This window comes from Odocoileus virginianus, chromosome 30 (assembly GCF_023699985.2).
Source record: "Odocoileus virginianus isolate 20LAN1187 ecotype Illinois chromosome 30, Ovbor_1.2, whole genome shotgun sequence".
NCBI classification, from domain to species: domain Eukaryota; kingdom Metazoa; phylum Chordata; class Mammalia; order Artiodactyla; family Cervidae; genus Odocoileus; species Odocoileus virginianus.
The window spans coordinates 19,979,819-20,003,493 of record NC_069703.1 but is presented as its reverse complement, the minus strand read 5'-3'; the positions used below and the strand labels follow the sequence as shown (position 1 = coordinate 20,003,493).

Genomic DNA, 23,675 nt, shown 5'->3' with positions numbered 1-23,675 from the left:
CTATAGATTACTTTGGGGTAGTATAGCCATTTTGACAATAGTGATTCTTCCAATCCATGAACACGGTATGTTTCTCCATCTGTTTGTGTCCTCTTTGATTTCTTTCATCAGTGTTTTATAGTTTTCTATGTATAGGTCTTTTGTTTCTTTAGGTAGATATACTCCTAAGTATTTTATTCTTTTGGTTGCAATGGTGAATGGTATTGTTTCCTTAATTTCTCTTTCTGTTTTCTCATTGTTAGTGTATAGGAATGCAAGGGATTTCTGTGTGTTAATTTTATATCCTGCAACTTTACTATATTCGTTGATTAGCTCTAGTAATTTTCTGGTAGAGTCTTTAGGGTTTTCTGTGTAGAGGATCATGTCATCTGCAAACAGCGAGAGTTTCACTTCTTCTTTTCCTATCTGGATTCCTTTTACTTCTTTTTCTGCTCTGATTGGTGTGACCAAAACTTCCAAAACTATGTTGAATAGTAGTGGTGAGAGTGGGCACCTTTGTCTTGTTCCTGATTTCAGGGGAAATGCTTTCAATTTTTCACCATTGAGGGTAATGCTTGCTGTGGGTTTGTCATGTATAGCTTTTATTATGTTGAGGTATGTTCCTTCCTATTCCTGCTTTCTGGAGCGTTTTAATCATAAATGGGTGTTGAATTTTGTCAAAGGCTTTCTCTGCATCTATTGAGATAATCATATGGTTTTTATCTTTCAATTTGTAATGTGGTGTATTACATTGATTGATTTGCAGATATTAAAGAATACTTGCATTCCTGGGATAAAGCTCACTTAGTCATGGTGTATGATCTTTTTAATATGTTGTTGGATTCTGTTTGCTAGAATTTTGTTAAGGATTTTTGCATCTGTGTTCATCAGTGATATTGGCCTGTAGTTTTCTTTTTTTGTGGCATCTTTGTCTGGTTTTGGAATTAGGGTGATGGTGGCCTCATAAAATGAGTTTGGAAGTTTACCTTCTGCAATTTTCTGGAAGAGTTTGAGTAAGATAGGTGTTAGCTCTTCTCTAAATTTTTGGTAGAATTCAGCTGTGAAGCCATCTGGTCCTGGGCTTTTGTTTGCTGGAAGATTTCTGATTACAGTTTCGATTTCCTTGCTTGTGATGACTCTGTTAAGATCTTCTATTTCTTCCTGGTTCAGTTTTAGAAAGTTATACTTTCCTAAGAATTTGTCCATTTCTTCCAAGTTGTCCATTTTATTGGCATAGAGCTGCTGGTAGTAGTCTCTTATGATCCTTTGTATTTCAGTGTTGTCTGTTGTGATCTCTCCATTTTCATTTCTAATTTTGTTAATTTGGTTCTTCTCTCTTTGTTTCTTAATGAGTCTTGCTAATGGTTTGTCAATTTTGTTTATTTTTTCAAAAAACCAGCTTTTAGCTTTGTTGATTTTTGCTATGGTCTCTTTAGTTTCTTTTGCATTTATTTCTGCCCTAATTTTTAAGATTTCTTTCCTTCTACTAACCCTGGGGTTCTTCATTTCTTCCTTCTCTAATTGCTTTAGGTGCAGAGTTAGGTTATTTATTTGACTTTTTTCTTGTTTCTTGAGGTAAGCCTGTAATGCTGTGAACCTTCCCCTTAGCACTGCTTTTACAGTGTCCCATAGGTTTTGGGTTGTTGTGTTTTCATTTTCATTCATTTCTATGCATATTTTGATTTCTTTTTTTATTTCTTCTATGATTTGTTGGTTATTCAGAAGCATGTTATTTAGCCTCCATATGTTTGAATTTTTAACAATTTTTTTTCCTGTAATTGAGATCTAATCTTACTGCACTGTGGTCAGAAAAGATGACTGGAATGATTTCAGTTTTTTTGAATTTTCCAAGACTAGATTTATGGCCCAGGATGTGATCTATTCTGGAGAAGGTTCCGCGTGCCCTTGAGAAAAAGGTGAAGTTGATTGTTTTGGGGTGAAATGTCCTATAGATATCAATTACGGTCTAGCTGGTCCATTGTGTCATTTAAGGTTTGTGTTTCCTTGTTAATTTTCTGTTTAGTTGATCTATCCATAGTTGTGAGTGGGATAATAAAGTCTCCCACTATTATTGTGTTACTATTAATTTCCTCTTTCATACTCATTAGCGTTTGCCTTACATATTGCAGTGCTCCTATGCTGGGTGCATATGTATTTATAATTGTTATATCTTCTTCTTGGATTGATCCTTTGATCATTATGTAGTGTCCTTCTTTGTCTCTTTTCACATCCTTTATTTGAAAGTCTATTTGATACGAGTATTGCGACTCCTGCTTTCTTTTGGTCTCCGTTTGCGTGAAATATTTTTTTCCAGCCCTTCACTTTTAGTCTGTATGTGTCTCTTGTTTTGAGGTGGGTCTCTTGTAGACAGCATATATAGGGGTCTTGTTTTTGTATCCATTCAGCCAATCTTTGTCTTTTGGTTGGGGCATTCAACCTATTTACATTTAAGGTAATTATTGATAGGTGTGGTCCCGTTGCCATTGACTTTGTTGTTTTGGGTTCACGTTTATACAACCTTTCTGCATTTCCTGTCTAGAGAAGATCCTTTAGCATTTGTTGAAGAGCTGGTTTGGTGGTGCTGAATTCTCTCAGCTTTTGCTTGTCTGTAAAGCTTTTGAATTCTCCTTCATATCTGAATGAGATCCTTGCTGGGTACAGTAATCTAGGTTGTAGGTTATTCTCTTTCATTACTTTAAGTATGTCCTGCCATTCCCTTCTGGCCTGGAGGGTTTTTATTGAGAGATCAGCTGTTATCCTTATGGGAATCCCTTTGTGTGTTATTTGTTGTTTCTCCCTTGCTGCTTTTAATATTTGTTCTTTGTGTTTGATCTTTGTTAATTTGATTAATATGTGTCTTGGGGTGTTTCACCTGGGGTTTATCCTGTTTGGGACTCTCTGGGTTTCTTGGACTTGGGTGGCTATTTCCTTCTCCATTTTAGGGAAGTTTTCAGCTATTATCTCCTCGAGTATTTTCTCATGGCCTTTCTTTTTGTCTTCTTCTGGGACTCCTGTGATTCGAATGTTGGGGCATTTCACATTGTCCCAGAGGTCCCTGAGGTTGTCCTCATTTCTTTTGATTCTTTTTTCTTTTTTCCTCTCTTCTTCATTTATTTCCATCATTTTATCTTCTACCTCACTTATCCTATCTTCTGTCTCCATTATTCTGCTCTTGGTTCCCTCCAGAGTGTTTTGATCTCATTTATTGCATTATTCATTTTTAATTGACTCTTTTATTTCGTCTAGGTCTTTATTAAACATTTCTTGCATCTTCTCAATCTTTGTCTCCAGGCTATTTATCTGTAGCTCCATTTTGTTTTCAAGATTTTGGATCATTTTTATTATCATTATTCTAAATTCTTTTTCAGGTAGATTCCTTATCTCCTCCTGTTTTGTTTGACTTGGTGGGCATTTTTTCATGTTCCTTTACCTGTTGGGTATTTCTCTGCCTTTTCATCTTGTTTAGATTGCTGTGTCTGGAGTGGGCTTTCTGTATTCTGGAGGTCTGTGGTTCCTTTTTATTGTGGAGGTTTTACCCAGTGGGTGGGGTTGGACAATTGGCTTGTCAAGGTTTCCTGGTTAGGGAAGCTTGTGTCGGTGTTCTGGTGCATGGAACTAGATTTCTTTTCTCTGGAGTGCAATGGAATGCCCAGTAATGAGTTTTGAGATGGGTCTGTGTGTTAGGTGTGACCTTGGACAGCCTGTATGTTGACGTTCAGGGCTATGTTCCTGCGTTGCTGGAGAATTTGCGTGGTATGTCTTGCTCTAAAATTTATTGGCTCTTAGGTGGTGGTTGGTTTCAGTGTAGGTATGGAGGCTTTTGGAGAGTCTCTTATTACTTAATGTTCCATGTAGTCAGGAGTTTTCTCATGTTCTCAGGTTTTGGGCTTAAGTCTCCTGCCTCTGGATTTCAGTTTTATTCTTCCAGTAGTCTCAAGACTTCTCCAACTATACACTGATAATAAAACTTCTAGGTTAATGGTGAAAAGATTCTCCCCCATGAGGGACACCCAGAGAGGTTCACAGAGTTACATGAAGAAGAGGAGAGGGAGGAGGGAGATAGAGATGAGCAGGAGGAGAAAAAGGGGGACTGAAGAGGAGAGAGACAGATTTACGCAGTTGTCTGTTCCCAGAGTGTTCTCCATAGCCCAGACACCCACAAAGATTCACAGAACTGGATTGGGAAGAGAAGGGGAAAGGAGGAAATAGAGGTGTTCTGAGGTAGAAAACGGAGAGTCAAGATTGGGAGAGAGTAATCAACGCACTCCTGAATAAAAATAGGAACTGAATATTGGATTCTTAAATGTCCACAATTTACATCATATACTGAAAAACAAAGATTAAAAATCTAGAGTAGAGGTTAGACTCTTAAAAATACAATATTAAAAACAAAAACCAAAACACAAAAAAATTTTAGAAATATATATGAAGTTTGGTTTAAAAATAGGGCTTCTCTTTTTTTTTTTGCAAGGTTATAGTGTAATGAAAATGAAAATTAAGGAGTAGTAGAGGAGTAATAGAGGACTTTAAAAGGAAATAAGAGAAAAAGAAAAATAGAAAAAAGAAGAGAAAAAGGAAAAAAAGGAAGAAAAATTTTTCCTAATTAAAAAAATCGTAAAAATCTATGAAAATGAAAGTTAAGGAGTAATGGGGGAGTAATAGGGAATTTTAAAAGAAAATAAAAGAGAAAAAAGAAAAAAAATTTTTTTTTAATTTAAAAAAAAAGTAAAAATATATCTAGGAATTTCTCTGGAGCTGTTGCGGTCAGTGTGGGTTTGGTTCAGTTTCAGATAGCTCCTCGTTCCAGCTTACACTTCTCGATATCCACAGGCCCCTTCCGGTGTAGTCGGTGTTATCTACAGGGAATTTAATCTGTTGCACCGGTCCCTTATGAAGTGGTTCCCTTTGTTTATTTGGCTTCTGTTTGCCGGTCTCTTCAGTGCCTAATTTCCTCCCTGACACAGGCGGGCGGAGGTGGTCTCTTAATCAGGTTGCTAGGTCCCTCGCGCTGCGGGGAGGGACTGGCGCTGCTTTCCCCGTCTACGCTGCTCAGGCTCCCGGCTGTTATATATGGAGCATGCCCTGCACTGCGCGCGGTTCCAGCCCTCAGGTGTTCCACAAAAGCGCGGAACAAAAAGCTATGCCTGCGTTTTGTGCCTTCCCCATCTGAGCGGCTCAGGCAGCCAGGAGCTTGACGGGCGCACTCTCCCCGGGTGCGGCGCGCCTTCTCCCCTCTGCGTCCCCAGCCCCAGTCCCCGCCCGCGCCGGTTGGGTGCCTTCGCCCTGTGTCTCGCAGCGACCCTCCCGGTGGATGTTGCCCATCCAGAATCTCAGGAAGTCTTTGGTTAGAAACTGGAGGCCTGTTTGCAGTGTGGTAGGGGATGCGGTCCTTGGGGCCGAGCCTGCCCTTTTCCCCTCCCCCCTGCCTCCTGCCTCCAGCGAGGCTGGGCCGGTCCGCAGCCTTCGAGCCCTTCTCTGGACGTGCTCAGACCCTTTGTTCTGTGAACGGCCGGCAGTGTGTTCGGGTGGTTAATTTTCTCTCTCTCTCGTTATCCCACAGTTTAAGTTGGTAACTCACAAAAGCTCCCTCCGATTGTCCTCAGGGCACTCAGGCCCGGTCCTTACCCTAAGCAATGCCACCCGCTCCTTTCCGTTCAGCCCCCACTTACTGGTGGCAGATGCGAGCGTCTGGGGTACTTTTCTGCTGGGAGTTGCTTTTAGGCATGTAATCTGTGCTTTTTATTTATTGTTCCCCTCCCAGTCAGGTTGCCTTCCAAGATTCAAAAACTTCCCCCAGACCCACCAGTGCGAGGGTTTCCTGGTGTTTGGAAAGTTCCTCTATTAAGACTCCCTTCCCGGGACGGATCTCCGTCCTTAGCTCTTTTGTCTCTCTTTTTATCTTTTATATTTGTCCTACCTCCTTTCGAAGACAATAGGCTGCTTTTCTGGGCGCCTGATGACCTCAGCTAGCGATCAGAAGTTGTTTTGTGAAGTTTGCTCTGCGTTCAATTGTTCTTTCGATGAATTTGTAGGAGAGAAAGTGGTCTTCCCGTCCTATTCCTCCGCCATTTTGGCTCCTCCCAACAATTAAAATTTTAATCTATTTATATTGGATTCAAATTTTTTGTTTGTGATTTCTTTCTAGGTAAAAAGCCATGAAAATATTGTATTTTCTAAGTCCCACTTAACCATAGGCCAGTTTTCCATTGTAAAACATAGAAGCCTTCAGTTCAGTTCAGTTCAGTCGCTCAGTTGTGTCCGACTCTTTGTGACCCCATGAATCGCAGCACGCCAGGCCTCCCTGTCCATCACAAACTTCCAGAGTTTACTCAAACTCATATCCATCGGGTTGGTGATGCCATCCAGCCATCTCATCCTCTGTCGTCCCCTTCTCCTCCTGCCCCCAATCACTCCCAGCATCAGGGTCTTTTCCAGTGAAGCCTTAGTGGAAGACAAAATAGACTACCCTGTCTCATTGTCCCCAGTTAAGGGCTTCTCTGATATGCTCATGATTATGCTTTCAGAAGCCAAGTCTTCTATGAAAACATCCCGAGCTTGGCTGGTTATTAGGGGAGGGGAGGTCACAAAATGACCATTCAGATTATCCTTTTTTAGTAGAGGTTGACTGTACTTCTTCGACCATATTAAGAAAAATTAACATTGCAAATGTGAACTTAAACTCTATTAAACTTAAACCACTTAATTGTTAGTGTTGGATGACAGACTGCCTTGTTGTCTTTCTAATTAAAATTTAATTTTATGTACTTTATTTTTTCCTGTTTTATTTTAAACATAGGGAATCATTTTTTCCAAGACTGCATTTAGCAACTATGATTTTTTGACAAAAGACATGCTTAACAAGTACATTCAAAAGATCCCAGCTAAAAGATTTGGAGTTCCTGAGGAGGTAATGTATATTTCTAACATTGATGAATTACTTTGTTTTATACTTTGGAGATTTGTAACATTTTAGTGTCCTTTTCATGTAGTCTGATTGGTTAATAGAGAAGATTGCTCCCATGCCCCCAAACTATGTTCCCTGTGCTTTTTGGCTGCCAGGAATACTGTGCTCCTGGTACCTTGGATACTCACAGCAGTATTTATTCAGGAATGAATGCAGTGTCGGTTAAGAGCAGCATGTTTTTATTGTTTCATTGCACTTTTCAGCTCTTTTCAGTTGTTTTATAGTACACAGAATCTCAGATATGCAGATGATACCACCCTTATGGCAGAAAGTGAAGATAGAGCTTCTTGATGAAAGGGAAAGAGAAGAGTGAAAGACTTCATTAAGAGCTCTCTTAAAGCTCAACATTAAGAGAACTAAGATGATTGCATCCAGTCCCATCACTTCATGACAAATAGATGGGGAAAGAGTGGAAACAGTGGCTGACTTTATTTTTTTGGGCTCCAAAATCACTGCAGATGGTGACTGCAGCCATGAAATTAAAAGATGTGTGCTCCTTGGAAGGAAAGGTATGACCAACCTAGACAGCATATTAAAAAGCAGAGACATTACTTGGCCAACAAAGGTCCATCTAGTCAAGGCTATGGTTTTTCCAGTGGTCATGTGTGGATGTGAGAGTTGGACTATAAAGAAAGCTAAGTGCCGAAAAATTGATGCTTTTGTACTGTGGTGTTGGAGAAGACTCTTGAGAGTCCCTTGGACTGCAAGAAGATCCAGTCAGTCCATCCTAAAGGAGATCAGTCCTGAGTGTTCATTGGAAGGACTGATGTTGAAGCTGAAACTCCAATACTTTGGCCACTTGATGTGAAGAGCTGACTTATTTGAAAAGACCCTGATGCTGGGAAAGATTGAGGGCAGGAGGAGAAGGGGACAACAGAGGATGAGATGGTTGAATGGCATCACCAACTCAATGGACATGAGCTTGGGTAAACTCAGGGAATTGGTGATGGACAGGGAGGCCTGGCATGCTGTGGTCCATGGGGTCGCAAAGAGTTGGACATGACTGAGCGACTGAACTGAACTGAGCACAGAATCTAAGCAAGTCAGACAATTATGACAAAATGAAGTTCCGTACCTGATTTCTGCAAGGTGACCAGTTTTAAGTCTGTAAAAATTAATAGCTTTCTTAAATGCCAACAAGATCAGTCTTAAAATGTAATTTTTTAAAAAGGAGATATATTCCACAATAATAAGAATAAACACTAAAAAACCCAGAGTAAACTTAACTCTAAACGAAAAAAAGTTTATTACTGAGGAACAGAAAAAAAAGACCAGAATAAATAGAGACATGCCATATTCCTCAATGGAGAGACTCAATTTTACTAAAATCAAGTTTCCCTAAATCACACAAACACGTTTAATATATCTTTGGAATTAATACATTGATTCTAAAATTTTCCCTAGAAAAATATTTATGCCCAAATGCCCAAAATGTTTTGAATAAGAATAATGAGGGGATTTGACCTTCCTGCTATCAAAACATAGTGTAGGGCTTCCCTGGTGGCTCAGTGGTAAAGAATCTGTCTGCCGATGCAGGAGACACGGATTCGATCTCTAGTCCGGGATAATCCCCCATGCTTCAAGTAGATAAACCCATGTGCCGCAACTATTGAGCCTGTGGTATAGACCCCAGGAGCCACAACTGCTGAACCCACGTGCCACAACTACTGAAGGCCGTATGCCCTGGAGCCCCGCGCTCTGCAACAAGAGAAGTCACTGCAGGGAGCAGCCTGCTGTCCACGCTGGAGGCTGGCCCCTGTTTGCCCCAGCTAGAGAAAAACCCGCACAACAGTGAAGACCCAGCACGGCCAGAAAGAAAGAAAATTATGCAACCACCCCCTCAAAATGCATACTATAAAGCTATAGTTGTTTCCTACATTTGGGGCTGGTACTGGAAGATTAAAATTAGTGGGATAGAATGGACTCTCATATCAGTACTGTACACACACACACAGGAGTTTCTAGGATAAAAGTAACATTTCAAATCTACAGGGAAAGAATATTCAGCAAAAGTCTTGCAGCAGTTGGCTGTTCATTTAGAAATAGAGTCACCCATCTCATATCACATACAAAATAATTTGCAGATATATTAAAATGCTAAATATAAAAGCAATGCCATAAAACTCTAAGAGAAAAATGTGTTCTAACTCCTAGAGCTAGCTTTCATTATCAGTTTGATGTATATCTTTCCAGAAATTTACTGTGTGTGCTTAAAGATATTTCTATTTACTGACCTTTTTTGTTTTTAGAAAAATGGGATTCTATTGTGTGTTTTTCTGCAACTTTCTATGGCTGTAGCATTAGATCCTGTTGCTGCACATTGAGATTTTATTGATTTTTTTAGATTGTAATAATTCTGCAGTGAACATTCTTGACTATAGTCATGAGCTCTTATGTGGAGGGTAGCTTTCTAGAAGTAGAATTCCTGAACTAAAATAGACTTGCATATTAAATTTCAGAAGATACTGTTAAATCCAACATTTGATGAGCTGTTTTGAGCAAGGTGCCAGATTTTTGTTTGGAAAACTGAGAGTGATTTTGAAAGAATTTTAATCAAGGGATTTATCTGATTAAGCTTTTATTTTGGAGAGAACCCTCCTTATGTTTTCTGAACAATTATATATTGTCTATATGCTGTGCTGTGCTTAGTCATTGAGTTGTGTTCAACTCTTTGAGACCCCATGGACTGTAGCGCACCAGGATCCTCTGTCCATGGCCTGTAGTTACTACATTAAAATTTGACATTGAGAAACTCAAGAAATATTTATGAATTCTTTTAAAATAATCTTAATAAAATCATTGATGTTAGAGCTGGACCATAAAGAAGGCTGAGCACTGAAGAATTGATACTTTTGAATTGTGGTGTTGGAGAAGACTCTTGAGAGTCCCTTGGGCTGTAAGGAGATCCAACCAGTCCATCTTAAAGGAAATCAATCCCTAATATTCATTGACGGGATTGATGCTGAAGCTGAAGCTCCAGTACTTTGGCCACCTGATGCGAAGAGCCAACTCATTGGAAAAGACCCTGATTCTGGGAAAGATTGAAGTCAGGAGGAGAAGGGGATGACAGAGGATAAGATGGATGGATGGCATCACCAATTTAATAGACATGAGTTTGAGCAAGCTCTGAAAGATGGTGAAGACAGGAAGCCTGACATGCTGCTGTCCATGAGGTTCCAAAGAGTTGGATACGACTGAGCAACTGAACAACAAATAAAGGCATTGCATATTATAGTATTTTTAATGAAAAATAGCTGCATTTTAAAATACAAAAATGAACAAGTTTTGCTTGGTTGTACATGTTTTACCCAGTTCTTTAATGTGTGGCTTAATAGAAAATAGCTGGACTCGCACATCTGCTCCTGCTTGCAGCCTGTTATGTTTTGGTAGAGCATGCAAAGAAGATCTGGCTTCATGCCAGTTAAAATAAAAGGAGGAGTATTGTAGCAGTCTTTTTGAGTAACTGTGGACATTCTTCTTTAATAGTCAACAAGTGACAGTTTCTTTTTTTTCCTATTGCTGTGTATTTTGTGTATTAAATGACCTGCCCCATTACAATGTATTGGTACATACATGGTGCTTCCACGGTAGCACTAGCAGTAAAGAACCACCCTGCCGATGCAGGAGACAGAAGAGATGCAGGTTCTATCCCTGGATCAGGAAGATCTCCTGGAGGAGGGCATGGCAACCCACTCTAGTATCCTTGCCTGGAAGATCCCATGGACAGTTTTCTGGTGAGCTACATACAGTCCATAGGGTCAAAAAGAGTCCAACACAACTGAAGCGACTTAGCACACAGTACATACTTGATGTATGCACTAACGATACATTCTGTATATAATTATCATTTACTTCATGCATGAGGACAAAGTATGACTGTTACATAATTATATTGTTTACTTCATGCATGAGTACAAAGTATGACTGTTACATAATTATGTAGAACAAAATGTTATTTGTACAAATTGCATTAAGTCAGATCAGCTCTAGTCACCATACTTAATCACAACCAATGACTTTCCTTAATCCCAAGTTTTGAGAAATCCACAACTCATCCATAAACATGCCTCTCTTCTCGCTTTGGGCCTATAGCATGTGGTGGTTTCTAGAAGTGAACTGTATCTGACATCTAGTTCTTTTAAAAATATTTCTGTTTACTGACATTTTTACAAAAAGGAAATTCTACTGTATGTTCTTTTCTGCAACTTGGTAAGGATGTAGCATAGTATATTTAATTAGACCCTGTTGCACATTGGGATTTTATGTGCATTTTTATGTAAATATATATTTATGTTTCAGAAATACAAATTTATATTTCATAAAATCTCCCAGTTTTTCCTTACTAAACAAGACATCTTGTTGGACTAATGACTAATCAGCTCATGTGCACACATAACTATGGTATCATACGTTCGAATTTTTAAAAATCTGTGGGCAACTCTGGCCATCTGAGGTCTTAGCACAGTCAAACAACAGGTAGTTGAGCCTATAGAGAGTATTGTTTTCCAGTGTCAACAACCATAAGGTGTTAGTCAATGCTTAAAATACATAAGAAAATTGACCTCATAGTGTGTGTGTGTGTGTATATATATATATATATTTTTTTTTTTTTTTTAATTTTAATATCCAGTCTTAACAAGTGGCAGTTTCTTAAAGATTAATTGCAGTGTGGAATCTGAAGCCATTCAGTGAACTTTTTGTATTCCATTATATTAAAATTCCTTAGTATTCCTTGCACTTTAACTGAGTCTTTGCATAGATGATTTTGTAACATCAAATGTTGCTCTTTTGGAAAATATTGATTCACTGAGTTATAGACATCTTTTGAATGTTGATACACAATTCTTGATGGAATACCATATGATCACATTTATGAATGTCACCACTGATCTCTTCCAAAAACTCTTTAGGTATTGGGAAACTGTCAAGGTCATGGTGACATGTATCGATGCAACTTTTCCAAAATTCTGGTTTTCACTTGAAAGCTCAAATCTTATCATTGACAACAAATGCTGTCAGTTGTTTTCAGCTGCTTGAAGTGGCAGTCTCACTTGGTTCACTTTTGGAAAAATGTATGCCAGATACCCAAGTGTGAATAACTGTAGTTTGTTAGTCATTCTCTCAAGCAAAAAACAGAAAAAAAAAAATGTTTTGTAAAAAAAATGACTAGTTTGGTTTGCAGCTCAAGCACATGTTCTTTTCCTCGAGATAGTCTTTATACTTCCATATACAGCACAAGAGCTGAAGGTGTAATTCCCGCTTTATCACACAGGATATTAAAAAAAATGTGTACCCAGTAGTCGAGATTAATATGATTAATAATTTTAGTGCTCATCAAGGACATTTGAAAGGGAAACAGACTCTCCCCTCCCACTCCCAGGAGTACTTGCTGGTGAAAAATATTGTGACTGTTAGTATGATGCTTCATCTTTGTTTTCCTGCCATGACTTGTGCTGAGGGTCCAGGCATTTTCCCCATCATTGCTTTGGCACCATTAGTACAAATGTCAACACAGTGAAAACGACAGATAAGGACTCAGTATTGTTATGGAACAGTTGGGACTTCACAAATTCCCTGAGAAGATCTTAGGTATGCCCAGGGTTTTGCCACCCATGCTGTGACTAATTGGGAAGGTGAGTTTTATACTGCAATAAGCTGCAGAATAAGGAGTTTCAGTCTCTGTCTCATAGGGTCCTAGCATCTCCAGGTTATGTTTTCAAGATCCTCTGATGGCCCCAGCTAATGACTAATGTCACTTTTGGGGCTGAGTTTGACAATAGGCTATTGGTGGACTGTTCGGAACTGCTTATCAATGAGTTGTCTTCTTTTAAGTAATAGTTATTGGGCTTGAGTAAGGAGGGTTATTGTAGCTGTAGTTTTAAAAGGAACTGCCAGAGCTCCTTCGATGTCCCTCCACATCTCTTGGAGACAGAATGCAGCACTTGGCAGACCCCTCAAATGGCTTGTACTTGTACTCTATACTGATTTTACAAATTAGGAAACCAAGAGCCAGTGACGTTCAGTAATTTGCCTGAAGCCATACATAAGTCATGTGGGCTTCCCAGGTGGTCCAGTGGTCAAGAATCCATCTACCAGTGCAGGAGATGCAAGAGACAAGGGTTCGTGTCTTTTCCAAGTTAGGTAATGGAAAACCCCTTTATTTGAGGGCGAGAGATGCAAAAAGATTCCTTCACTCTGTAAACACTTAATGAGTTATTTTATGCTGAACACTGTCAAAGGATGAGGCCACCACTCGATATTTGAAACAAAACTCGGCACTAAAGCACATTTATTCCTGGTCAGGCACAGTCTCAGAGTGGACTGTTGAGTTTTCTTTTTTATCTTGGGGGAAGTATGGTTTTAGAGATTTGCAGACTTCCAGAGGCCGTGGTTACTTGAGTGAGATGGCCGTTGTTTGGCTGACACTCAGAAAGGAACTTATTGGCATGAGTCTTTCTGATTGGCTAACTTACAGGGTCAAGGAATTTTCACACTGATTGATTGGCTAACCAAACAGTATTCACAGGGTGAGTTGTCACTGATTGATCACACAGGGTAAAGCTAGTTCTGATTGTTACTTGTTCCCAGGCCCCATCAGCCCTTTCCCAGGAATGTGGGAACTTTTAAATTACTAATTCCACACCAATTCTGTCCAACAGGAATGTGATAATAGTCACATAAGTAATCTTAAACTTTGTAATAACCACATTAAGAAAAGTTTTAAAAAGAGGTGAAATTAGTTTTGAAAATAAATCTTGTTTAACTTAGTATATACCTAAAACATTATAATTTTAACAACTATTAATGAGACTATTTTACATTTTTCTTTCCCAAGAAGAAAAAGTCTTCTGAATCTGATGTGTGATTTTATACTCACAGTGCCTCTCAATTCAGACTAGCTGTGTGGAAATGTCTTGGTTGTGTCATATGGTTAGTGGCCTCATTTTTGGACAGTGCAGTCCTATACTTCCTTCTGGGGACACAAGGATGGAGGGAAGGCTATGCCCGCCTTCTCTCAGGTCTCAGAGCCTCAAAGAGGCATAGCCCTATGAACCCACACGCTGTAGTGCTCCATACAGGATCAGGACTGGGGTGAGACAAGCAAGGCACAAACAATATTTAAGGACTCGATTGCTTTCAGTGTTGCTCAGGTGCAGGGTCCACCTGCCCCCCAGAGCGAGCACCTCCTAAACTGCTGCATCCCAAGCACCTCGTTAGTCTCACCCCTGTCTCAGCCCTGCTTGGCAGTAAAATGGAAGATTCTGGGGCTCCAACCCCAGAGTTGACAACCCAGATGATTTTTTTTTAATTATCTAAACATTTTATTATTACTTTTCCCATTTATTTTTATTAGTTGGAGGCTAATTACTTTACACCCAGATGATCTTAAGTAGAACCTTAGAGTCTGGAGTTTCAGTAGGCAGCCCTAGGGATTCTCATGTAGGAGCTTAAGATCATCCTTTGAGAAACTCGGCTTGTGTCAACAGCCTCATGTGAGACTCCGTTTACATCCAGTGAAATATTTCCATCTTTTTCTTTGGTTTTGGGAATGGGTGTTGCTGAACACTCCAATCATCTATTTCTTGGGGCTGCAGCGGGATTCTGAAGTCCCTCTGATAGAAAGCTCCTGTACTCTGAGATTCTGGGCTTTGGGCCTGCGAGGACCATGGACTAAACAAGCTAGAATGCCAGTTTATTGTTACACAGACACAGTGACTGTTTCAGGGAGAAACCTATAAAAGGCATGTGATGGTGTTGAAAACAATGAGGATCGTGGAAGGAACTGAATTATTTGATGGGAGAGAGCAGACACTGGTTCCTTCATGTTGTTTTATTTATTTTAAAAAAGATTAAAAAAAATTTTTGGCCACGTGACCCTGCTTACAGGATCCTAGTTCCTTGACCAGAGATTGAACCCCAGGCCCCGTGCAGTGGAAGCATGTAGTCTTAACCACTGGACCACTGGGAAAGTCCTTTAACGACTTCACAGTGTGTGATTCATTTCACACTGGAGGACAAAGGAGCCTGGCGTGTTACAGTCCCTGGTACTGCAAGGAGTCGAACACGACTTAGTGCCTGAACAACAGCAAAAAAGGCTCTTTTTATCTTGTCTTCGCCCTAGTCACATCCCTGACTTTAATGATGCTTAAATAGAAAAAGGCATCTATTATGCACCTTCAGATTATAGTACACACAGCCTGACATTCTCGGCTGTAGGCTTCATGTTACAGTTCTGTCGTTGCAGATGTCCCTACTTGGAAATGGGAAGCAGCCAAAAGTGAGGAGTATCTAATTTTTCGTGTGCATGTGTGTGCTTCTGTTTCCAGATCTCCTCCTTGGTATGCTTCCTGCTGTCTCCTGCTGCTTCCTTTGTCACCGGACAGCTGGTGTATGTGGATGGGGGCCAGTCTCTGTACGCACAGTTATTTGAGGTACCAGGTGAGTGGTTAGGAAATGAGTCTGTCCCTCACTTTGTGGCTTCTCCTGTTCAGGTTTTCACAATTCCTCTAGGTCCTTAAGAGATAAGGGTTTTTTTTTCTCCTTGTAGAACATCAAAAAAAATGTCCAAAATATTTACAGTCATCATATGATTTTTAAAGGCAATATTCCTAGTGCAGAAAATATCTAAATATCTTTATTATAGCACACAGGTTTACCTATTTAAAAAGTTGTTTGCGTGTGCATGGGCTAGTGGAATTTTAACCTTGAAAAATATTCTCAGTGTGAGTATATATGTACAAGAAAGAGACAAGAACAGAGGCGGGAAGATGCCATACTTTTGATATTTAACTTCTCTTTGTTTATCCAGTTAGTGGCTTGTGTATATGAGGGGGAGAATCAGACCTGTTAGGTGGGGAGAGGTGATATGGTGCTATTTTACAGTATCTTCGGGTTATAGATTGAGGGAAACCATAGGAATTTGCTGTATTCATTCATTTTTGATGTACAAAACAGTTTATATATCTCAATCTAATGTAGATATTGCATGCAAATGTGTGTGTGTGTATCGTATGACTAGACCATCAAGCTTTGGAGTTAAAAGGATCCTAAAAAATTAGTCAAGTATCGCAGTTTCATTATACATGACAAAACACATCCATGGAACCAAGGCATGTCCAAGCTAATCACTCCCAAAATGTAGAAAAGGATATGAAATTCAAATGTGTCCAAACTGTTGCCAAAGATAGTTGATTAAATGACTACTAGCGAATTAAAGGGCTTCGCTGGTCCTTTAAAGTGATAAAGATATCTGTGATCAGTGCAGGAGACACAGGAGACATGGGTTCAATCCCTGGTTCAGGAAGATCCCCTGGAGTAGGAAGTGGCAACCCACTCCAGTATTCTTGCCTTGAAGATCCCATGGACAGAGGAGCCTGGTGGGATATAGTCCACAGGGTTGCAAAGAGTCAAACACAACAGCACACACACACAATTAAAATGTAGTTGATGTAGCATATATGTACTTGAATTTCCTGTTCAGGACTTACTCTTTTCAACTTACTCTTTCATGTGCTAATAGTCTCATCGAGGATTCAGCCCTTCTTTGCAGTAATCATTGTTTGGTTTGGATCTATAATATTACTCATTATTTCCCCCCCGGTTTAACTTTTTACTAACAGTACCATTGTAGTAATCTGTATGATATTCTGTGGTTTTATGGATCTCGTTTGGAAACATAGAAATGCCTGCATGGTTATACAGTATTGTTTTCTGATAGTATTTAAAGTAGCAAAGGTGGAGGGAGAATCTTTCCACTTCCCTCACCAGTGGAGTTGAGTCAGTGTTTGTTAAAGCGAGGTACATCCCTTTTCCTTTTCAGAGGGGGGAAATAAACCCTCTAGGTGACTGCTTCTCCAGGCCTCCAAATGAAATGGTTTTCTTTTGTAATTCTAATACTGTTTTGTTTTTTTTTTTATCAGTACAAAGAATATTTTTTAAGTTTTTGAAGAAAGCAGCCACATCCATCTTTTAAGAATATGTGAGATAAACAAGACTAACAACAACAAAAAAAAGAATATGTGCATGCTTGGTCGATCAGTTGTGTCCAACTCTTTGCGACCCCATGGACTGTAGCCTGCCACGCTCCTCTGTCCATGGGATTTCCCAGGCAAGAGTACTGAGTGGGTTGCCATTTTCTACTCCAAGGGATATTCTTGAGTGAGGGATTGAACCCGCATCTCTTGCATCTCCTGCCTTGGTGGGCAGATTCTTTTCCACTGTGCCACCTAGGCTTGCCTTTAAGAACATATTCTCCTGAAATAATGAGCAGGAATATTCAGCCTTTCCTTCTGAAGTTTTAAGATTGCCAGTCCTGCAGTGAGAATGCCTGGGATGAAAGCTAAGCTATACCCTTATTAGCTAATGTTCTTGAGGTTTTATTTCTGTATGCCTTCATTTTATTTTCTGTAAAGTGAGGTCCCTTATAGTATTCATTTCATCAGCTGTTGGGAGGATTAGATTAGTTAATGCACATTAAAGGTACTGTATCAGATAGAATGCTTTTATAGTTACAACTCAGACTGGCTCAAGCAATGAAGGAATTTATTGTCTCAAATAACAGGTGAGTCTTGACTCTGCAGCTCAGTGATTTCATCGAGGGCGTTTTTTTCCCCTTTCCCTCTCTTTTTGCTGCTATGATGTTGGCCGTATCTTAAGATGGACTCTCCTGGTGCCTCCCACTCCTGAAGCTCCATGCTTCTTTGTTCACGTCCATCTGGACAGAGACAGAGGGAAGGGGATGACTGTGTCTCAGCATTTCTAACCAAATTCTGAGATTCTCTCTGCTTGGTACTAGCTTATGCAAGTGTCCATGCTTGGCCAGTAACCTCAGCAAGGGGAATAGAGTGCACTTACTTAGATCAGTGAGTGATCCACGTAGGGTCACTTCTCCAGAACCTCATGGCTTTCTAAGTGGAAAGAGGAGACTGGAGACTGGATGCCAGGAGGGGGCAACTCTTAAGTGTCTGGTAGTAAGTAAGATGTTTCAGAAAGTACTGTTATTAAGGAAGTAAGATTGGTTGAATGTCTACGTTATGTCCAGTGCTATATGCAGGGATCACATGTACTCTCTCACCTTTAACAGAGAGATGTTGTTATCCCCTCTAACAGATGGGGATTTCCCTGGTGGATCAGCTGGTTAAGAATCCACCTGCAATGCAGGAGACCAGTGTTCGATCCCTGGATTAGGAAGATCCTCTGGAGAAGGCAATGGCAAACCGCTCTAGTTTTCTTGCCTGGAGAATTTCATGGAGGGGCCTGGCAGGGTACAGTCCATGGTGTCGCAAAGTGAGCGACTAACACTTACTTAATAGATGAGGAAACTGAGGCTCAGCAAGAGTAACTTCTCCAAACCTATAGAAGTAACTTCTACAAAGTTACTAAGTGGCAGAGATGGGATTCAAATTGAGATTTTTCTCAAAACCTTTGCCACATGTCCCAGTGATTTCTTTTTTCGTGCTAAGAAAAGGGGTGATCCAGGGGAAATGACAGATGGGTTTGGTGGGAACTAAGAGAACTAATGAAGTTAATAGATTTGTGTCTGACCTGAGGTTTTCCATTTAACAGATCATGACAACTGGCCCAAGGGAACAGGGGACCTTTCTCTTGTCAAAAGCATAAAAGAGTCTTCCAACCTTACAGCCAAGCTGTAAGCTAAGGAAACATGGAAGTGTCCTTCATCCGCACGTGCCTTAACATCTCGACAGTGCACTTCTGTACTTTACAGGAACTTATCATCTGTATGGGAAACTCACATTCTGATTTTTTAATGTTAATCAATTACATCTATGCAAAAGTTATTCCTGATATAAATACATCTTTAAGTGCCAACCAATGCTCTTTAACTCATGATCAAAAAAAAAATTTAGGAGTGGAAATTAACGTAATTTGTGATTATACTTTTAATTCTGAGAAAGGTCTTTGAAAAGTGAAATAGTTTTAGGTTAATGATAGTGGTATTATGATCTCCCAGAAGGTTCTAATATTTCATTATAAATATTACAATAAATCTGAATTGTGGCATCATTATGATTTTTACAACAATGACTCATTTTTGATGGCAAATACTTTTGGATCAATAAAGCTTTATATAATTATTGATATGTGGTTTGTTCATGAAGTCATATTTGTACAAGCCCTCTTAAAAAAGAAAAATGAAGTCATAAGTGGTATCTTTTTTCTGTCCTTGACTTGATCTGTGTCTTGATTTCTTAGCCAAAGTATTCCCCTTTCTCCATGTTTCTGCTTTTATATGCAAAAAAAAATTTCAATTAAAATCTATGCAGCTGTTTTAGGGTTCAGTATTCTTCCTTCCATTAATCCTTTCTGTCCATTGATCCTGATTTGTAGAGTGTCATCTACAAACTGTATATGTTCATTTTTTTTCTCTTCATCAATGAAACCTGTTTAAATTGACTTATTCCCTGTTGAAGTGAAGTAGTTTCTTTAACAGTTACACTCAGTTCAAAGCATATGATTGACCAAATCCTGAGCGAGGTGGGGCAGGGCGGATGTGGGCTGCAGAAATTGCAGAATCTGCGATTTTATCAGCATCCCAAGCAGGTGCGGGACTAGGATGAGGCTAATGAGCTGCTGTGGTTGCCCCATGTAAGGAGGTGCTCACTCTTGGGTGTGAACAGGGGAGGGTCGCCCTTGAGAGTGAGCCCAAGCTCACTTTAACATTGTGTGCATGCTGGGTATGTAGCAGAAATCTTCTTTTCCTCCTAGACCGCATTTTAATAGTAGCCTTCTGGAGGTGATGACATCACACCTCCTAAGAATTACAAGTTGGCTTAAAGGGCAGGGTGGCCCCAGCACAGGTTGGTGCAGAAAATGAAAGAAGCAGGGCTTGCTTTTCAAATTACCTCTTGTTGATGATGGTTGATGACCCCTTATATCTCCCTAGGTTGAAATTTGCTGATTTCTATTCAACGCATGGAGCCTGCCCTATGTAGCACTAAACTTAGCTACAACTCCTTATTAGATCTTCTTGTTCAACCATTGCTGTACTCAATGTGTTCATTGTTGTTCAACCAATGCTTGCCTGCCCTATGTAGCACTATGTAACTAAACTTAGCTCCAAGTCCTTATTAGGTCTTCTTGTTCAACCATTGCTGGACAGCTGATCGTTAGCTGTGCTCTGGAATTAGAAGTCTGCACTCCAGGATGTCTCTGTGTTGTGATAGTGCCTTGTCAATAATGTTCTTCTGCAACTGCACTTGGTAGATTTTGCTGTAGACTGGATGTTCCTGAATGGAACTCATTCATTCAGCTAATAATTTGGTGCCCATTCTACGTGCTCAGCATTATGGTAGGAGTTGGATGTTCAGTAGTGAAAAAGAAATATATATATATATAAATACAGAAATATAAATTTTAAGTTTTGATTTATCTATTTTTAAAGTGTGGTTGATTTACAATGTTGTATTAGTTTCAGGTGTATAGCAAAATGATTCTCACACACACCCCCACGCACACATACACATATTCTTTTTCAGATTCTTTTCCATTTTAGGTTATCACAAGGCACTGAATATAGTTCCCTGTACTATACAGTGGGCCCTTATTTATCAATTTTGTAATAGTAGTATGTATCTATTAATTCCAGACTCCTAATTAATCCCCCCTTTCCGCTTTGTTAACCATAAAAATTTGTTTTCTATGTCTGTGAGTCTGTTTGTGTTGTAAATAGGTTCATTTGTATTATTAAGATTCCACATATAAGTGATATTTGTCTTTCACGCAGTATGATAATCTCTAGGTCTATCCATGTTGTTACAGATGGCATTATTTCATTCTTTTTATGACTGAGTAGTATTCAGTTATATACATGTACCATATTTTCTCTGTCAATAGACATTTAGGTTGCTTCCATGTCTTGGCTATTATAAATAGTGCCGCTATGAACATTGGGGTGAATGTATCTTTTTGAATTAGAGTTTTCCTCTTTTCCAGATGTATGCCCAGGAATGGGATTGTTGAATCATATGGCAACTCTTATTTTTAGTTTTTGAGGAACCTCCATACTGTTTTCCATAGTGGCTGTACCAGTTTATATTCCCACCAGCACAATAGGAGGGTTCCCTTTTCTCTGTACCCTCTCCGGCATAAAATTCTCCATTATTTTAAGTGCTAACAAGGATAAGGTCATGGTACTAAAGGCATGTAAGAAGGGAAGAAAAGGACATCTAAGGGGGCAAAAAAAAGACATTTCTATATTTACTCATTTCAAAAGAGGTTGCTGATAAGATGACCTTTGTGGATGTTATCACCCCTCTCTCTCTCTCACAGACACACACACACACACACACACACACACACACACACACACACACTGGTCTTTTAGTTCGTGGCTTGTGTTAGTTCAGGTTCTCAGAGAAGAAGATGCCAAGACACAGTAAAACATGCATGTGACGTCTGGAGAATGTGCCCATGGAGGATAAAGGTCAGGGAGCCCAAGAAGGCATCCATAGCCTTCAGACCACGATGGTGTCTGACACCTGTAGAAGAGGGAGGGACAGAGGAAGGGGCAGGAAACACCTCTTTCCAAAAGAGGTTTTGCTCAGTCCACAGCTGTCACGTCAGTCGGTCTACAAGTCTTTTAGTTCAGCCTCTGATTTTCTGGTGGCTCAGACAGTAAAAATCACTGCAGATGGTGACTGCAACCATGAAATTAAAAGACGCTTGCTCCTTGGAAGAAAAGCTATGACAAACCTAGACAGAGTATTAAAAAGCAGAGACATTACTTTGCCAATAAAGGTCCACATAGTCAAAGCTATGGTTTTTCCAGTAGTCATGTATGGATGTGAGAATTGGACCATAAAGAAGGCTGAGTGTTGAAGAATTGATGCTTTTGAACCATGGTGTTGGAGAAGACTCTTGAGAGTCCCTTGGACTGCAAGGAGATCCAACCAGTCCATCCAAGAGAAAATCCTGAATAGTCATTGGAAGGACTGATGCTGAAGCTGAAGCTCCAATACTTTGGCTGCCTGATGTGAAGAGCTGACTCATTAGAAAAGACCCTGATGCTGGGAAAGATTGATGGCAGGAGGAGAAGGGGATGACAAAAGACAAGATGGTTGGATGGCATCACTGACTCGATGGACATGAGTTTGCGCAAGCTCCAGGAGATGGTGAAGGACAGGGAAGTCTTGCGTGCTGTAGTCCATGGGGTCACAAAGAGTTGGGCACGACTGAGTGACTGAACAACAGATGGTAAAGAATCCACCTGCAGTGTAGGAGACCTGGGTTCAGCCCCTGCATTGGGAAGATGCCTTGGAGAAGGAAATGGTAACCCACTCCAGTATTCTTGCCTGGAGAATTCCATGGACAGAAGAACCTGGCAGGCTATAGTCCATGGGCTTGCAGAGTCAGACACAACTGAGTGACTAACACATATATATTTTGATTTCCAGTGGAATACAGACACACTTCAAAACTCCCCTTTTAAAAGCCTTTTAAAAATCAGACACCGTGTTCTTAAGATAAAAGCCTAAAAAAAGAAGCCATTTTTGTTCATGTCAACATTGAAATTAGAGTACTAAATCAATACAACTGATAATTTAAAAGCTTAAGGTATGAGGAAAGAGTATCAGCTCTATAGTCCTGGAAGCAAACTTTATGTTCACCAGTACACCCCCATCACTTTTCAATGTCATCATCTTTTCAATGTCATGTTCTTTCTTATCTGTATCAAAACTCATACTGAGCAAAGAGTTATGGGTTGCAAAACAGGATTTCTTTTTGCACCTATCTATAAATCTTTGTCTACAAATTAAAAACAAACAGAAGTGCTCTCCCATTTGTTTTTAACACTACCAGGTGCTTGGCTCAAAAGTGTCCCCTTGTGGTTAATGGTGGAACACCAGCCTGTCTGAGCAGCACCTTTTTGGGTTTCTAAGATCTGGCTGCGGAGCTTCAGCTTGAGCTGTGGTTTCCTCTCAGGATTTCTTCTCCACTCCTAGTTTACAAGGGTTCCACTTCACCAAGTGGCTGTTCATTGAAATAAGGAAGGTTTGAACCATGTTAAAGTCATATTAGATCAAAAGCTAGTGGTTATATCATTAGCCCTTGTTTTGAGACAGTCATCTAAAGGGATACTTATCTCCAGTTATCTAAAGGGATATTTTGAATCTTGTGGACAACACTGTTTGTGACTTGTATGGCAACTAAATCCATCTGTTGGTTAGCCCAGTCATGCCCCTCTGAGTAAGAGGCATGCCTGCCCTCTGCCCTAGTAGGAGTTTGCATTGTGGGGACCTGCCAGGTCCTGATGCTTTCATCATCTGCACTGCATTCCTGGGGATCTCCTGATTCCTCCTCTGCCCTCTCACCTGGTTCTCAAAGGTGAGCCTCCTCACCTTTGCTTAGCCTCCAAACCTACTCTCCTGGAGGCTGTCAGTTCTCTAAAAGGAAACATTTCCCAAGTCCCTTCTGATTGAAGCCACTTGGCTGAAGTTGCTATTAAGTGAAAGTGTTTTGGCTCAGTCATGTCCAACTCTTTGTGACCCATGGACTGTAGCCTGCTAGGGTCCTCTGTTGATGGAATTCTCCAGGCAAGAGTACTGGAGTGGCTAGCCATTTCCTTCAGGGGATCTTCCCGACCCAGGAATTGAACCTGAGTCTCCTGCATTTGCAGACGGGTTCTTTACCTCTGAGCTACCAAAGAAGCCCTGAGGTTATTAATAACCTTTATGTTTATTGCTTCCTTGCATCCTCTCCCTCTTCCTATTTT

General features: G+C 40.1%; 1 protein-coding gene and 1 non-coding gene across 3 annotated transcripts in view; one reads left to right on the top strand and one right to left on the bottom strand.

The window, feature by feature from the left end:
• Positions 1 to 19,042, top strand: part of PECR (peroxisomal trans-2-enoyl-CoA reductase) — a 50,923-nt gene extending 31,881 nt beyond the window's left edge. The window contains exons 6-8 of one of the 2 annotated variants that reach the window (XM_070458620.1): positions 6,776 to 6,886; positions 15,271 to 15,382; positions 18,509 to 19,042. In XM_070458620.1, the coding sequence (XP_070314721.1) occupies positions 6,776 to 6,886; positions 15,271 to 15,382; positions 18,509 to 18,594 (309 nt within the window). In that variant the 3' untranslated portion in view covers positions 18,595 to 19,042. The remainder of the gene's footprint in view (positions 1 to 6,775; positions 6,887 to 15,270; positions 15,383 to 18,508) is intronic. The other variant, XM_070458621.1, reaches the window with a different exon arrangement.
• Positions 19,043 to 22,613: 3,571 nt separating this feature from the next.
• LOC139032268 (small nucleolar RNA SNORA40) lies at positions 22,614 to 22,736 on the bottom strand. The gene has a single exon (XR_011484805.1). It is a non-coding gene; the product is annotated as a small nucleolar RNA SNORA40 (small nucleolar RNA).
• Between the last annotated feature and the right edge of the window lie 939 nt (positions 22,737 to 23,675).